Raw genomic sequence first — 18,714 nt, 5'->3', positions numbered from 1 at the left:
AATCGACACTTCTATGACTGGTTTTGAGATTAACTGACACGGGACTGCATGTACAACGGACGAGATTAAAAAGTATGCTACCTATGTCGACTTTTTTTCATTTTCATATATTCTTCATGATAGTTTTTTTCTAAATATTTACATTTCTCCTATAAAGGAGAAAGATGACTCTTGTATGTCTGTTCGTTCAGCAGCTTCTGATTACCTGAGCAACAATTCATTACAAGCAGTTTCGCTTTTTTCCAGTCTGAATAGTAACATGCATTTTAACAATCAGAATCTAAAAATAATGTGGCCGCTTGTGTCACGTATAAAAGTGAAATGTCGTACCATCAAAAACTTTTTTTTTCGCTTTGAAAACTTTTGACGAATCGTAGTTTTCGGAATTGCGTGTATATCACACGTGGTTTGCGTTACGACAGCTACGCGATTAGCGGCGATTGTTGTTTTATTGGCATGCTGGAATTCAGTGGTTGATTTCTTTTGCTGTTAAGTTAAAAAAAACGACAAAACATGTCGTCTTCATTTAAAAAAGCCTTAAAGTCCCATCAGAAAGAACACAGGGAAAGATCGCAGGTGAATCAAAATACTTATTATCGGCTTGCGTTTTGCGTTATTGACGTGTGTTTTTAAGTCATTAATCAAAGTACAGTTTGTTGTCAGATTTATTTTGAAATAAAGTATCTGAGGTTCATAACCACTGTTCTCTTTTGCAGCTTAGCTTCAGAAAGCAATTGGGCTTATTAGAAAAGAAGAAGGACTACAAACTTAGAGCCAAGTAAGTATTTGTATTTTTAAGGCCATCGTGTCAGTTTTGTAAATAAAAGTACGGCGTGTATTAACCTCTAAATATAGATTTATCGAGATGACTATATTTAAGGCATTTGTGGTGCTTTAAACATTGTTTTGTTCCCGTTAGTTTCGAGGACAGTACCGTATGTAGTGCCGGACTTCAACAAAATGTTTTAGATTTCTTCTGTATTCTTATAAGGCTTACGATGACGGTATACCATTAGTGAATCCCCCAGTCTTCAGTTGTTTTGTTGTCTGCCCAACATATGAGTTTGGGACTTCACCCTACATTTTTTTAAATTTATTTATTTATTTAGAAATTATGTTTTGTGTGTAATGTATGATACATTTAGACTGCTGTATTTAGGTAGAAACTACTCAAAGCATTGTCCAGTCATTGTTCATTTTCACTGACAATTCTGAATCTTAATTCTTAATCTTAATAGTAGTGTCAGTGCTCAATTTACTAGTATACTGCCTGTGGAAATATGCATGCATACATACGCTCACCGGCCACTTTATTAGGTACACCTTTGTTAATGCAAACATCTAATCACATGGCTGCAACTCAATGCGTTTAAGTATGTAGACATGGTCAAGATGACCTGCTGAAGTTCAAACCGAGCATCAGAATGGGGAAGAAAGGTGATTTAAGTGACTTTGAATATGGCATGGTTGCTGGTGCCAGATGGGTAATAGGATTTTCACTCACAACTGTCTCTAGGGTTTACGGAAAATGGCCCAAAAAGGGAAAATATCGAAGTGAGTGGCAGTTCTCTGGGCGAAAATGCCTTGTTCATGTCACAGGTGAGAGGAGAACGGCTGGACTGGTTCGAGCTGATAGAAAGGCAATAGTAACTCAAATAACCACTTGTTACAACTGAGGTATGTAGAAGAGCATCTCTGAAAGCACAACACGTCGAACTTTGAAGCAGATGGGCCACAGCAGCAGGAGACCATGCTGGGTGCCACTCCTGTCAGCTAAAAACAGGCAACTAAGGCTACAATTTGCATGGGCTCACCAAAATTGGACAACAGAATATTGGAAAAACATTGCCTGATGTGATGAGTGTCAGTTTCTGCAGTGACATATGGATGGTAGGGTCAGAATTTGGTATCAACCGCATGAAAGGATGGATCCATCCTGCCTTGTATCAAAGGTTCAGGCTGGTGGTGGTGGAATGGTGTGGGGGATGTTTTCTTATAATATTTTGGGTCCCTTAATACCAACCGAGCATCATGTAAATGCCACAGCCTAACTGAGTATTGTTGTTGACCATGTCCATGCCTTTATGACCGCAGCGTACCCATCTTCTGATGGCAACTTCCAGCAGGATAATATGCCATGTCACAAAGCGCCAATCATCTCAAACTGGTTTTTTGCACTTTGACAATGAGTTAACTGTACTCAAATGGCCTCCACCGTCGCCAGATCTAAATCCAATAGGGGTATCTTCGGGATGTGGTGGAATGGGAGATTTGCATCATGGATGTGCAGCTGACAAATATGCAGTAACTGTGTGATATTATCATGTCTATAGGGACCAAAATCCCTGAAGAATGTTTCCAGCACCTTGTTGAATCAATGCCACAAAGAGTTACGGCTATTCTGAAGGCAAAAGGTGGTTCAAGCCGGTAATAGTAAGGTGTACCTAATAAAGTGACAGGCGTGTGTGTGTATATTTGTGTTTTTTTTTTTTTTAAAGTAAAACTGAGTTCCTAACGTTGGTACTTTTTTGCATGTTTTGCAAATGTGTGGCTTTTGAGACTATTACAGATGAAGTCCGAATCAGAAGACGGCACTACTGCTCAGATTCTGGGGTTGAATTTTGAGGCAGGGACTCCTAACTAAATTCATTGCACCCTGTTCTATATACATATGTGAACACAGTAAGTTAGGTTTCCTGATCAAATTAAAAAAAATTTTCTCCATGCTCTCTGTGAGTGTGACACCTTCAAATTTACTCATCAGTCTGCTTGCAGATTCATTTACAGAGGTTGGCAGTAATACTGCCAAGATTTGGGAAGTTCTCTGCTATTAAAGTATATTGCAATGCATACTTTTGCAATTATGTTTAAATGTTCTGTGGGTATCTATTTAGCAGGGGATGGCATTCATATTGCAGCAAGGATGGATTTTGGATCCCTCAGTCTTTATACTAAATAAGCAAAAAAATGGATAAACAGAATTCTAAAATATACTTTTTATTTGTTTTGTTGTGATTTAAGATTATTATTCAAACAGAGACTACAGTCAGAATATTTAAATGTATGCGTGTTAACCCCTACAATGTGTGATGGGTGCCCACGTTTTCTATATTTTTAGTCAGCAGTGTACTTTTACCAGGATTAATATGGCTGAACAATGACTTTTCCAGCACCTAAGCAGTCTTGATGTTTTTGAGTTTCTTTAGTCCACTTGTATTTGTATTTACATTCTTATTGTTATTACCACCACTGTATAGCAGCATATTGCCACAGGGGTATGCAGAATATATAATGGACATTGCTTGTCCTGAACTGAATGCTGGGGGAATGTCTTGTGCTACTGGTCTTTTTAATATGGTTACTTAACATTTATCATGTCAGTTTAGAAGTACTCTGCAGAACACCAGCATGGTTTGTTTTACATTTCCAAGAAATCTTTGGAAGATTTCATGTGTTGTGACACAAGGATTGCTCTTCCGTGAAAGACTTGAGAATTTTTGATTTACTTAAATAAATTTTAAGCTAAATATTTCATCATGAGAGCTTGCACACTTCATCGGATCTGTTTAACTAAGTAACTGGCAGACTGATTTGGAAATCTAAATCAGAGTTAAAAAGAAATAAACTGGTGATATTTTGTCATCAGCAGTGCTTATTTTTTTAACCATTTCCTTATTAGCTATGAGTCTTTCCTAAACCACACTGCATTTTAGAGGAATCTTAACGCCTCTTCAATTAATCATTACTCTTCTGCTCAGGTACCAAGTTCTAAGTTCCCATTATATGTATATTTTTATGAGAGAGAAAGAATGACAGTGCTTTACAATTTATTCTTTTTATTTAAAAATATATCTTGGATGTTTCTCTACAGAAGAAACTCTTAAAGGTACAGATTTTCTATGTAGGTTTATTAAATGTTGCCTTTAAGTCCTTAGATCCTATGGGTATAAGCCATAAATATATAAATTAATTTTTAAAAAGTGTGCGTTGTGTAGAGTATGAAATTCTGTGTAGACCTTTTTAATATTTGCTTGCTTATTAAAGGAGTTTACTGTCTAGTTGTTGGTTATTTGCATTTGTGAGTAAAGCCTAAAAAGATATCCTAAGCAACCTAATTTGTGAATATCTTGGGTAAAGACCTAAAATAATTCCCATAAACTGTCTTTGCTTATGTGTTAACAAAGCTGTAAAACTGCAGAAAACATGTCTTGCAGTCACTTTTATGTGACTGAACCAATCTTAAAACACTTGGAAAAGGACATTTGTCTCAGTTGTAATTCTGAGTTCGTCGAACATGGTATTTCTGACTCGGATCTTTACGAGAGCACATAAATGCTTCATAAGACTGTCTAGCATAAAAGTGCTTGTAATGTAATGCACTGTAATGTACATGCCATTGTGCAAGCTGCTAAACCTGACCTCAGTCCTATTTACAACTTCTTTTATTTTAGTAAATATTTTTGAATAGCAAAGAGGGCATTAACTTGAGCTGAAATGAAACAAAAATAAAACGGATTGTTCCATACCTCCTGACTGTGACATTATTTTGGAATTTTCCATTCTTAAAGGTGTTGTATCTGAATGTTGTATTTAAACAGTGTCATGAACGCATAATCATTAATTTTATATAAATACATTTTAAAAGTGAAAAACATTTTTTTTTCAATTGAAGCAAAATTAGGTTATGATTTAGATTGGCTTCTCTGTTAACTGGAGTTAACCAGTAATCTTGCAGTTTAAAAGAGAGAGCTTTAGCCACATCTCGCATTGCCCAGAGTAAAATCCATCCATTTTCCAATCATCTGAATCCAAACATATGGTCACGAGGATCTGCTGGAGCCAATACCAGCCAACACAGGGCACAAGGCAGGAACCAATCCCAGGCAGGGTGCCAACCCACCGCAGGACACACACACAAACACACCCACACACCAAGCACACACTAGGGCCAATTTAGAATCGCCAATCCGCCTAACCTGCATGTCTTTGGACCGTGGGAGGAAACCGGAGTGCCCAGAGGAAACTAACGCAGACGCGGGGAGAACATGCAAACTCCATGCAGGGAGGACCTGGGAAGCGAACCCGGGTCTCCTAACTGCGAGGCAGCAGCACTACCACAGCGCCACCGTGACACCCCCAGAGTAAAATGTCTCTCTCAAATCAAATGAACATCTTTAATATAAATATCTAATTAAACATTACAATACTATAAACATTAAATGTTAACAGTTTATCAAAAATTGAATATCCTGGGCCATGTTAACAGTAATAATTAACTTGAAATTGTCACCACTTGTACCTATAAAGAGTCATTCTTTTTTTCTTATGGTACAATTTGTGTTTTCTGTTGAAGGTCTCTTTAATTGCAGGTAATAAAAAAACTATTATTTAACTGCATTTATGATATCAGTAGATAGATATATATCTATCAGAATATACTGTTTTTTCTCTGTGTCCTTGGTTTGTCATGTGGTGGGTGCAGCAATGGCTGTATCTGTGCACCCCTCTCTCTCTCTCTCTCTCTCTCTCTCTCTCTCTCTTTGATATTGAATTAATAAAACTTTCTTTATTTCAGTGATTACCATAAAAAACAAAACACACTTCAAGCTCTGCGTAAGAAGGCTTTGGAAAAAAATCCTGATGAGTTTTATTTTAAGATGATAACATCAAAACTTAAGGTGAGAGCACATTACTAATTGACTCGATTAATAAAGATACACAGACATGATCTAGTAGAAATTTTCAAACCTGCCTTTACAGTATATGTAAATTTGTCATATAGAACAAAGCCATGTAAATCTTTAGTCTTGCATATGTTACCAACAAATTGTACAAATACATGATCATTTGGTTTAAAACTCTTAAATAGCATTATCTACACATTGTGACTAGTCATTCGGCAGTCAGTGGCACAAGAATGTGTAGTATACATAATAAAGTAACTGTTTAGTGTATATATCCATTAATTCAAATAAACAAGTCCTACATCATTGTGCTAGTTCCGGCGCCGCCGAGAGTGGCAGCCTTTTCAGCAGCTCCGTGTATGACTGTATGTGTAGTTTTCTACTTTTTATTTTTCTATTTTTATTCATTGAACACTATGTGAATTTCCCCTTGGGATTAATAAAGTGTCCTATCTATCTATCTATCTATCTATCTATCTATCTATCTATCTATCTATCTATCTATCTATCTATCTATCTATCTATCTATCTATCTATCTATCTATCTATCTATCTATCTATCTATCTATCTATCTATCTATCTAATTTTGTTCCATTCAATTTGCTGACCAGTACATGCTGTTTATTGGACTGAAAAAAACTTGCTGAGGTTTTGTCTGTTTTACAGCAGTATGTATATGTACAGTATATAATGTGGACTGATCTGCAGCAGAATCCTCCCTCCCAATAATTTGTTGTATTTCATAGATTTAGATATGTTGAATCCAGTTCTGAAATTGGAATTTCTCTACCCTAAACCATTTCCACAAGGTATAAGATTTAGTGAAAAAACAATGTTTGGAAATAAATAGATTAAATAAAAAAGTTACATTTTATGGCATCATTTTTCATGCTCAGAATATAACCTGAAGCATATTTTGACCTGAAAAATGGCAGTATTTCTTGTCTCCACCTAAACTAATGTTAAGAACAAGACCAAAATTAAGTATTTGCTGCACGGTTTTTGCTCTCAATCATTATTTTTTCCTCTTCTTATTACTTCAGAATAGCCTGAAATTTATATTTAGAAGGTTAGATAGATGCATTTTTATTGTGCAGAAGAGAGAGTTATTGTTTTAATGGTTTTTACAGATATATGCAAGGTTAGGTTGATCCATCCATTGTCTAGAGAAGATAACAGGTAAGCAAACTGTAAAAGAATATACATCCTTCCGTTACTGAGACAACGTAAGTTACAGGTTTTTCAGTTTTTTGAGAGGGTTGGATTCAGTACTGTTAAATCTATAAAGAACACCTAAAATATTTGACAGGAGCAAAAAAAAAAAAAACTAAAGTAAATTGCAGTCTAGTGTTAATTTATGTATTTAGAAGTAAGTACTTACTCACATGGAATTCAAGTATTACGAAAAATAGTATTTTTAAACACGCAATTCATTAAATATTTACCTAGTACACCCATAATTATGTTCACATTTCCAGAACATTTTTATACTCCAGAAAATAAACGATTGCATCCCAAATAGAAATTAATCCTCTGTCATTCACATCTGTCACTTCTAGCCATCAAATAATGCATTGACAGTAACAAAAGTGGCCACTCCGCTTATAGACCATAGCAACACCACAAATGTTGCACTAACTTCCAGTATGTTTACAGTTAGCAGCATTGCACTAAACATTGATTGCAGTAGTCTCTGACCCTCGTACACTTGCAGTTTCATTAAGAAGAAAGATTTATTTTTTGTGAAATGATTTTGGAGTTGAAATCTTGGTACTCTTTTGTTTTGGGGAAATCTGGAACTATGGAAAAAAACACCAGTGGAAATACATGATTCAGTTTAAAATGATAAGGTTAAAATATATTCAATTAATAAATCATAAGAGTCACATTGATGTAAGTAATCTATTTATATTTAAATATAGTTTTTAATGTAAGTTTCCAGAAAATTGACAATCCTTATTTTAGACAGTCATTTGACATTTTTTGACATATATTTTATACATGAAACTGTAATTTTTAGTTATAAACAAAATTGATTTTAGGATGGAGTTCACGTTATCAAAAGACCAAATGAAGAGGTCACGGAAGAACAACTGAAGCTGATGGGAACCCAGGACATCAGATATGTTGAAATGAAAAGAGTTGCCGAAGCAAAGGTAAGTTTTAACCGACTTTAGAGACAGCCATTTTTTACTATCTCTTAAATTAATGTAACACTGAATGCACTGTTTACTGTATGTACAGTATGTATGCATATATGGAAGTATATGTATGCATATATGCAAATATATGTAATTAATATAAATGTGTTTTTTCTTGCAGAAAATAGAGAGATTAAAATCTGAGCTTCATTTGCTTGATGCTGATGGGAAACAAAAAAACAAACACACATTCTTTTTAAATACAAAAAAAGAAGGTACTTTAAAGAGTTGTGCTTTTTCATTCCTGTTATTCTGAAACTGCCTGCTATTTAATGCACTTTTTATATTAATCGAAAGTTTTTCTTTTTTGTTATAGTTGCCGAGTTTGACTTGGCAAAGCATTTAAACACTGCTCCAGAACTGGTAAACAGAGTGTATAACAGACCAACAATTGAAACCTTACAGAAAGAAACTGTCAAAGGGGCCACTGAACCCAAGGTTGTGAAGGTATTAATTATTTTTAATATTAGTACTTTTTAAGTGTATCTCATATTCTACTTACTTTAAGGTTTTATTTTGCCTGAATACCATGAAACAAGATTAAATACAAACCTTACATCTTTTTAATAATTTCAGGAAAATAGTGCTTACAACCTGTGAATATGTTTGCCTAACCTCAAAAATGTATTTGAGAAGAAGTCTGACAGAATGGGTTAAAGTGTGAAAAACTGTTACACAAATTAAACATCTTAGCAATAATTTAAAGAAAACATAATTATGCATATATATATATATATATATATATATATATATAAAGCTTTATGATAATTTGCTCTTTGTAAACAGTTTTAAAAATTCTTGTAAGTGCTACATGCCAAACAATATTGCAATTCAAAACAAGAGAACAGGTGACCAGCTAACTTGATCCCAATTGCACCTCAGATCCTCCAGAATCTGATTTTGACACCCTTAGTATAAAAGATGGACCTTACAAATCTAATAACCTACTTTTTGGACCTCCTGATATTTTTGAGTCCGTCAAAACAGTTTATAGTGCATGTGCTGTATCTCACTCAGAAAGTGGTGTGTTTTTATTGTCCCCAGTTGCATAGTCCGTTCTAACAAAAAACCAAACACTTCAGCAATAGAGTATATCAGTGGAGTAAATAACAGCATGTCTTTACAAAAGCTTATTTATGGCACTCAAAATAATATGGTTGTTCTTTTGTAAAAATATTGCTTAAATTCATGCAGCTAGTAGCATCTCATGCATATACATTTTGTACAAGCATAGTGAGAATTGATATAGTGCAGCTCCAGTCGTTGAGTTTTAATTCCAATCCCGTTGCAATTTTTGAATTTTGCACCTCCTTCCCGTGATACATGAATTGATTAGTGAGTGTTTGTGCCTTTAGTTTGTCCCTGTGTTGTGTAGTTTATATTTACTGTTGGCTTGAAATTCAGTCATACCGGTAAAACTAGAAGTATTTAATATAAAATCTTTAATGTGTGTCCTTATTCCTGGTTGCATGTGCAAGTATCTGAGGACAAATTATATGCTTGGCACATATAAACCAAAAAATCGGGCATAATTGCATAAGTTATGTTAAACATTTTTCCATAGTATATTTAAGTATGTTTTAATGAATCCTGTGTTTGCTATTCTTATAGAAACTTGCCCGACAGAGGAAACACCAATATCAAATTCTTAAACAGCGGATTGAAAGAGAAAAGAAGATGTTTGTAATTGGACAGAAGCTGCAAACCCGCAAGGATTTAATGGTGAGAAAGTTAGCTGAAGAGGAGGATTAACATGCACTTTTTAATGTTTGTACTTTGGATTATACAGTAGAGTCATGGTAAAATACAACAATGGCTGGTTCTCCTTCCAGCCTTCATTAACATATGGTGCATTGTTTTAGTAGTAGCTCGATTAAAATCTTAAATATGTTCAACAGAAAGATGGCGCGATTGCTCTAGACCAGTGTTTCCCAAACTCAGTCCTGGGGACCCCCTGTGGCTGCAGGTTTTTGTTCCAACCAGATTCCTAATCAGTGACAACACCTGATAACACTGATCTCATTTAATTAGCTGGTATTTTTTCTGTCTTATTCTACATTCAGAAAAGCACAGCAGCATGATTTTTACATTTATAAGACCTGTAGAAATATTTCTGCTTTTGCTATAGATTTAAATGCTTAACTCTCTTTTGTTGTTTTCATTATATTTTGCCCTTTCTCTGTGCAGTTTTTCCCCTTCGTTGTATCTTATTAATGACAATTAAAAACAAGCAGAGCAGACACACAGGCAAACAACACTGAATAATCAAAGCTGCTACTTTAGCATTATACCCACTGATTAGTAAATAATGGATTAATTAAACAATTAGAACACCTTGAAAGTAGAATGAAAATCAAGATGAAAATATTGTTAAAAAGAAAAAAATACACTATTCCTATATAACCGCTTGGTACATTTTAATATATTTTGTTTTTTTATTATTATTTTTTTTTTTTTACCAAACTTAGTTTTCTAATTTTTATATTGTTCCCAAAACACAGAACTTGGGACATAACAGTTCATTTAATTAGCCCAAGAGTCCAATTAAAAACAAAAGCTGGTTGGAACAAAAACCTGTAGCTACAGGGGGTCCCCAGGACCGAGTTTGGGAAACACTGAACTAAACAATCATCAGTCTCTGCAAATGGATTGTTCAGACTCGTCAGATTTTTTTGATTTTTTTTTTCAGTGCTCATATCTACTCTCCTGAAGATCTTTTATGACTAAAACTGAACTATGTGCTGTTGTCTGTCTGCTGAACATCATATGTCATTAAATGGGGTTCATCATCTTGGCAATCTTTGAAATATATTCTGATTGTGTTTTAACTGACTTTGAACTTCAGACTATAAGTTCACTGATTCAATCACATACCTAACTCACTCTACTACTCCTACCAAGTTATTTAACTTGATGGTGGTACATTTGTGAGAAAAGTCTATGTAACCAGTATTGGGTATGTAGTTAGTTGTAAATGCTTTGACTTGGCAAAGCATTTAAACACTGCTCCAGAACTGGTAAACAGAGTGTATAACAGACCAACAATTGAAACCTTACAGAAAGAAACTGTCAAAAGGGCCACTGATCCCAAGGTTGTGAAGGTATTAATTATTTTTAATATTAATACTTTTTAAGTGTATCTCATATTCTACTTACTTTAAGGTTTTATTTTGCCTGAATACCATGAAACAAGATTAAATACAAACCTTACATCTTTTTAATAATTTCAGGAAAATAGTGCTTACAACCAGTGAATATGTTTGCCTAACCTCAAAAATGTATTTGAGAAGAAGTCTGACAGAATGGGTTAAAGTGTGAAAACCTGTTACACAAATTAAACATCTTAGCAATAATTTAAAGAAAACATAATTATGCATATATACATAAAGCTTCATGATAATTTTGTTCTTTGTAAACAGTTTTAAAAATTCTTGTAAATGCTACATGCCAAACAATATTGCAATTCAAAACAAGAGAACAGGTGACCAGCTAACTTGATCTCAATTGTACCTCAGATCCTCCAGGATCTGATTTTGACACCCTTAATATAAAAGATGGACCTTACAAATCTAATAACCCCCAGGACCGAGTTTGGGAAACACTGAACTAAACAATCCTCAGTCTCTGCAAATGGATTGTTCAGACTCATCGGATTTGTTTTTTTTTCTTTCGTGCTCATATCAACTCTCCTGAAGATCTTTTACGACTAAAACTGAACTATGTGCTGTTGTCTGTCTGCTGAACATCATATGTCATTAAATGGGGTTCATCATCTTGGCAATCTTTGAAATATATTCTGATTGTGTTTTAACTGACTGAACTTCAGACTATAAGTTTGCTGACTCAATCACATACCTAACTCACTCTACTACTCCTACCAAGTTATTTAACTTAGTGGTGGTACATTTGTGAGAAAAGTCTATGTAACCAGAATTGGGTATGTAGTTGTAAAGCTTCTTGCTATGGTGATTGCAATTCTAGTAAGCAATAACATTGTCAATTAATGTTATTTAAGGAGATGATAGATTGGCATCACATACAGGCTTCCCCTTCTTTGCAAAGTTAATCTATCCATCCATCCATCCTTCCTTCTTTCCATTTTCCATCTCTGCTTTATCCTAAGCAGCAGCGTGGGGAAGCAGGAACATATCCCAGCAAGCACAGGGTACAAGTCTAATCCATTTCTGAAAATTCCTTCATAAGATGAATCTTCATTTTACATACACATAATTACCATTAATTTTAAAGGGCGAAAAAATGTTGACATTCAATGAACCCAAAACTAATCCGCATTTTGGCTTAAACAAAACCAAAATCCATGAAAATTTCCAGAGTTAGTTTAGTAATAACATTAGCAATCAAACTCTTAAGACATTTTCTCTTCACTAAATACTGTTTAATAAGGCAGTTTACCTGCACTTTATTACTTCAACTTACTTTCCCAACTATGTCATGAGCTTTTTTTTATGGTAATGAAGCTTAAGGTAGTATGAAAAATGATGTGAGCAGCACACATGACAAGGTGACTGAACAATCGTCCAAAAGTGCAGGATCAGCTGTGAAGATGACTTAAGACTGTGGTTGTGCATCACCAACATCCGTCCCTGCTCCATTCTGCAGGCTGCAGTGAGGTGTATTTGAAATGACTGTGAAGAGTATTGGTTGTTGATGCTAACTGCGCTTGTTTTGAAAGTTATCCCAGTTTCTGTCTTCATAACCTTGAAAAATTAGTTTCATTGTGATTCATAACATGAAAATGAGTATTAAATGACTTTCTTCAATTTATGTAAACTGGTCTTTCTTAATTCGTTGGAAGCCAGTATGGCCAAATTTAGGGCGGAGTGGTGGCTCTGAGGCTAAGGATCCGTGCTGGTATCCAGAAGGTTGCCGGTTCGAATCCCTGTCACTGCCAAAAGAGATCCTACTCTGCTGGGCCCTTCAGCAAGACCCTTAATCTGTAATTGCTCCAGGGGCGCTGTACAATGGCTGACCCTGCGCCCTGACCCCAAGGGGTATGCGAAAACTAACAAATTCCTAATACAAGAAATTATATATAAAAAAAAAATAAATTCTAACTGTCTATGAGTTGTGACTACACTGTATATAATGGACAACCTTGTCTGCAATAAATACTGTAATTTTAAACCTTTTATCTTCCCTTTTGTTAAGTTGTTTTAAATTTAAGACTATTTTTGTGGTATGAGGAAAATGACAAACATTGCTTTCGTTTACTGTGCAATCAGGTAGCCATATTTCATAGAATTATTTTGAACGGACACAGTTATAGTTAAATATATTAAATAATTTGTTTTTGTCCACTTTTTTTTTTTGATAGGATAAGACTAAAAAATTGAAGGTGCAAAAGGAAACTGTTGATTCCCCTGCTGTTTATAAGTTTGTATCACAAAGAAAGCGCTGAGAAGATCTGTTTACAAGGAGACTGTTTATACCAACCCTTTGAAAATGTCATATCCCATCACTTGAATCATAAACCTATGAACTCCGCTTCATAAAAAGTGTGCAGTAAAAGTAGACTTCTTCATGTAATTAATTTTCAGTCTGTAAAATGGACACATTCCCTGGAGAAGACCTTTCAGTTCTCTTAAAGAGACACCTCGACATACTTTTTGAATTACTTAAAATGCTGTTTTTGATATGCTGTTACCACTTGTCTCTTCATCTGTGTACTGTAATATCTTCAATTAAAATCCCTATTTAAATGTCAGGTCCTCAGTGTGTGTGTGTGTATACTGTGTGTATGGATGTGTGTGTGTGTGGGTAACAAAAATTGTACTAGAAGCAGCAACCAATATTGGACAGGTAAGTAATTTTATTTGTCTGCTATTCTAGCTTCAGCCTGTTCTGGGGGTTCACTTGCTCTGAGCCACTAGGTGGCACTGTCGTTCACACTGTAGTAAACGAAAGAAAAACTCCAAGGGCCAAAATGGTGAGTAGGGGCAGAGTGCCCTGCTCAAATGTGCAAATTTTGTTGGAGATTGGTCCACCGATGTGGATTTGTATACCAGATATATATATATATATTTATTCACACGCACAAAAATTATAAAAAAAAAAAAAAAACTTTAATCTCACACTGAATTATTTTTTCTCAGAATAAATTTACTTCAGTTAAAGTTTGGATTCCTCTCATTTTTGTCAGTGTGAGATAAAGGAAGTTTACCAAAAGGTGAAGTTTTTTAATAACTTTTTTTTTTTTTTTTTACTCATTTTACTGCATATACTGTACACACACCACTGAGATTTTGAGCTTTTTCCACTGCTCAAAAAACACTTTAATCACACCTCAGATCTTGATGAACAAAATATTCAAGTGTTAATATTTATAATTACTGCAATAATAGTAAGCAATTACTCAATAATATATAATTACTCAGTAATGCTGTATAATTCGGTGAGAACAATATGATGTAACAATGGCTAATGGACACTAAAATCACCAACCTGTTGAGGGCTGGATTCAACATCACATTATTATTCAAAGTCAAAAATTGAAATCACAGGCAGGTTCAACTCATGTGAATTTCATCACAGCAACTCATAATGTGACTCAGTAGCCCATGTGCCTGGACTGCTGGACTGCTCCTAATGAGACAGTGAAAGGTGTCCAGGGGATCTCCTCCTATACCTGGATCAGGGCAGCAGTGAGCTCCTGGACTGTCTGACACTACTTGCTGGTGTTGGATGCAGCAGTATATAACATCCTCATGGTTCTCAGTTGGATTCAGGTCTAGGAAACGTGCAGGCCAGTCAAAGACATCATTGCATTTGTTATTCAGGAACTGCCTACACAGGAAAAAAAGTTAATTTTGCAAATGTACACTGATGAAGTCCTTTACTAACTCTATGATATATTGATATATATACATTTACAAATACACATTTGTAGATTATACAGCATATAAAATGCAGACACAATACAAATGTGCAGAAATATAAATTGATGCAGGTATACATTATGAATATGTGTATGTGTGTTTATCAATTTTTAGCTTGCATTACCAACAAACTTGTGCAATATGCCATTATTATCAAGAAAGCCTGACACATCACAGGCCTAACTAAACCTGGACACTCTCGAAGCTGTTGTGGAAAAGAGTGTGGGGCAAAACTTCTTCCAGGAGCTACTGTCTTGGAGCACTTTTAGCCAGGGGTTCATTTGTCCACGGAGTGCTAAGAAGTGCCTCTAGGGGGTCTTTCCTGCTCACTTCTATCAGGCAATTCAGTGCTTCCTCCTGATGTCCCAAACTAAATGCTGATACTCTTAAGTTTATTTTGCAATTTCTGCACAATATGCATTTTTATATTGCTTGATTAATTGTATTATCTGTCCAGTGAGTCTATCCTTTTTATGTTTCTGCTGTAGTATGCATCAAATTTTCCCTTTGGGATTAATAAAGTTTGTCTAATCTAATCTAATTATGTCTTTATCAATGCACATTTTAGTCTGTTTCCTTTTCAAAAGTACAGTATATCATCTGCAATATGTAATTTACTTTTTATCATGTAGCTTTTCATAGTCAAGAAAACATATTTATACTTCCACTCTTAATTGCTGTATTTTTAAAATTGTGTTAGCTTTGCTGTGTAGTTCAAATTATAGAGAACTAATGAAGTTCAAATTGTAATGATGGAAACATGTACTTCACTGTATAAAATATGGTGGTATTCCCTGTTTGTTAGTTAAATGAGCCCATATTTGTTTCTTGTTTTGCATTGCCAGTAGTTATTAGTTAGCAGGTTAACGATTGCTAGTTAGATTTCTTGGTTACATGGATAGGGCTGGTAAATTTCTTGGGCTCCATGGCCTGTTCTCTTCAGTGTGGGCCTCTGGGAGTTTCAAGTTAATGCCAGCAGATGGCAGCAAAGTGATTTCCAATCTGAAAACAGCCTAACATTTGTAGAAAGAGCATTTTGTACCAAAGTTTTAGCTGAATAATTTTGTGTTGTCTGCAGAACTACAATGACCACACTTATGAATCTTGGCAAAAAAAAATGAGGGGCTTATGCTACAAGTATAAAAGCCACATCTGGCACACTGATCTGATATTAAATCTTGGTACTGTGTTTTCAAAAAATTAATATTAAATGCATCACACAGTACATATGATATAAAGGTTCAAAAGCTCATGAAAGCTCAAAGCACAGTTATTTACTTATCTATACATTGTTTTATTTTGTGACAATAAATTAAAATATGACTTGTATATTAGTTTAGGATTTCCTAATAAATTATAAAAAGATAATGTACCACAAATTTAATTTATTTCATTATACATATTAAATGCTATACTGTTTATTGGCCAATTTACCACAAATATGCTTGTGTAAAGGAAAGCCTATGGGACAATATATTTTTTAAATTAGGATTTTTTGTAATATTGGAATTTAATTAAATAACTAACTTTCACAAACAGTATGTAGATTTTTATTGTGCGTTTAAAAAAATGAAAACACTTGAGACGATGATGAATGCAAAATTAAATTAAGCCTACTTATTGAGGCAATGAAGCATCCCATCATACTTAAAATCCTGTGTAGAAAAGCTGGGCAGGGACAGTTACTTATTGTATTGGCTGCCATGGCATGAAGAAAGGACTTCTCAAGGAGATTTTAGGGCCCCACAGTAGAATACCCTCATCATGCTGAGTGAGAGTAATAATAATAATTCTTTGCATTTATATAGCACTTTTCTCACTACTCCAAGCGCTCAGCAGTTGCAGGTTAAGGGCCTTGCTCAAGGGCCCACCAGAGCAGAGCCCCTATTGGCATTTATGGGATTTGAACCGGCAACCTTCCGATTGCCAGTGCAGATCTCTAGCCTCAGAGCCACCACTCCACCTGAAAGTCATGACCAGCCAGGAACAACTTAGTGAAAATGCAATATCTTTTACTGGTGTCGTCTGTACACTGATAGCTTTCCTTCCATCTTGAAGAAATCGATTTCTACAATGTTTAACTCCAAATGTCAGCCAGGAGGCAGAAGAACTTCAAGAACTTTCTGACATTAGGATTCTATGCGTGGTTTGGGATGCACAAATGTTTCTTTCGGAGGTAAATTGGTGCAAAGAGCACCAGTAGTGGTCTACTGACTTGTATAAATAGATGAGACACCATATGCATTATCTTCAACAAGTGGGCGAACACAAATGTGGAACTCGACAAAAGTCGTCTGCAGGCCTGAATGCTCGTTTCTTGAAAAGAAGCATTCTGATAGCTCTGCTAGGGCATAGGATGTGTTTTGTTTTTCTGATAGGATTTAGTTTTGCTGATTGATTAATGATTGAACAACATAACAGACTTTCTTAAAGGTGATCATTTTTTATCCTTATGGTAGTGTGAACTTTCAGAATGACAGAGCCTATAGTGGTCATTCAATGGCTGGAATAGCATGACAACAATGGAATCCACATAACACAGGATTTCCAGTCAATGGAGCTAATCTTGCATTAGCAGGTTATGAGACGGATGGGAAATACAAGTTTTTCCAGTGAGAAATTTGACGTGAACACGCTTTGAAGTTGCAAATGCAAGTGGGACAAGTCACAGAAAACAAAACAACTTGAATTAGATGAGTTATGATTCTGATGTTGATCTCTAACTTTATTCATAATATAATCTAAAAGGCAATCAGACAGAAATTGCATTTTGTGGTCACATTACAGTATACTGTATATGCTCAGTGTATTTAGTTTGTATTTATTTTAAGAAAAATTAGAGCTCTTTTTGGTACTAACCAAGTAGCAAATCAAACGTGACTTTGCATTTCTCCAGAAATATATGCCAGAAACTAACAATTTAAGAGAAAGGCCAACATAAATGGTTCCAACAGGTCAATAATTCCTAAAATTATTCTAAACTATATTGAAAGAATGTAACAGCCTCCTTTCAAGAGAAATTGTTTTATTTGGTGTTTTGATAATGGTTGAAAACAATTTCATACTTCCCTTATCAGAATCTTCCAGAAGTGCTCAGTAGGGTTAATACGACATTCACCTTCATCCACTTATCCATGTTCAAAACTCACCTTATTCTAAAGGGCATGGTGCACCGGTAGCGCTGCTGCCTTGCAGTAAGGATCACATCCCAGGTTTACCCTGTGTGGATTTTGCATGGTCTCCCCTTGTCTGCCTGGGTTTGTTTTCTGGGTGCTCTGGTTTCCTCACAGTCTAAGGACATGCAGGTTTGGTAGATTGGCAATAATAAATTGGCCCTAACTGGACGTGCACCAAATTAACATCATTCTGGAAAAAAATCTTTAAATGCCTATCACAATCCCTCCTAATCCACTAACAGCTGTGTTTGGTGGACTCCCAGATGGGTTTAAAGTGGAGAAGGACAAACAAACTGTGATTGCCTTTACCTCACTATTGGCATGCAGACTTATCTTGCTCAACTGGAAGAATCCTAACTCACCTACTCTAAGTCAGTGGGTAACTGATGTTATATACTATCTGAAATTGGAAAATATCAAATTGTCATTTCGAGGATCTGTACAAAACTTTTTTTAAAACTGGCAGGATCTAATCAATAACATTTTAGAATAAGCATTTGTATTGGGGAAAAAGTAATCTCTTCAGTTTTTTCTACTTTTAAAGTTTTACTCTGGCTGTTGGCCTTCCTCTCTTTCTCGTGGGTGGGGGTTGAATTTAGTTTTGTTAAGCATGACTTGACTCTATGGAATGTTGCATTCTTTTAGTAAAATCAATAAAAAATAAATAAATAAATTTGACCTAGTGTGTGGTTGTGGGTGTGTGTGTGTGTGTGTGTGTGTGTGTGTGTGTGTGTGTGTGCGTGTGTGTGTGTGCGT

At 35.2% G+C, this 18,714-nt stretch overlaps 1 protein-coding gene across 1 annotated transcript; it reads left to right on the top strand.

Annotated features, from left to right (window-relative positions):
- The first annotated feature begins 406 nt into the window (after window positions 1–406).
- utp11 (UTP11 small subunit processome component) lies at window positions 407–13,611 on the top strand. The gene is made up of 8 exons (XM_028819323.2): window positions 407–576; window positions 717–778; window positions 5,576–5,678; window positions 7,728–7,841; window positions 8,008–8,101; window positions 8,203–8,333; window positions 9,498–9,608; window positions 13,222–13,611. Exons 1-8 carry the CDS (start codon window positions 514–516, stop codon window positions 13,303–13,305), a joined length of 762 nt encoding a protein of 253 aa, XP_028675156.1. The 5' UTR covers window positions 407–513; the 3' UTR covers window positions 13,306–13,611.
- Window positions 13,612–18,714: the final 5,103 nt, after the last annotated feature.

This window comes from Erpetoichthys calabaricus, chromosome 14 (genome assembly GCF_900747795.2).
Source record: "Erpetoichthys calabaricus chromosome 14, fErpCal1.3, whole genome shotgun sequence".
Lineage (NCBI taxonomy): Eukaryota > Metazoa > Chordata > Cladistia > Polypteriformes > Polypteridae > Erpetoichthys > Erpetoichthys calabaricus.
Note: the sequence above shows the minus strand (reverse complement) of the source record. Positions and strands in the feature narration are given on the sequence as shown.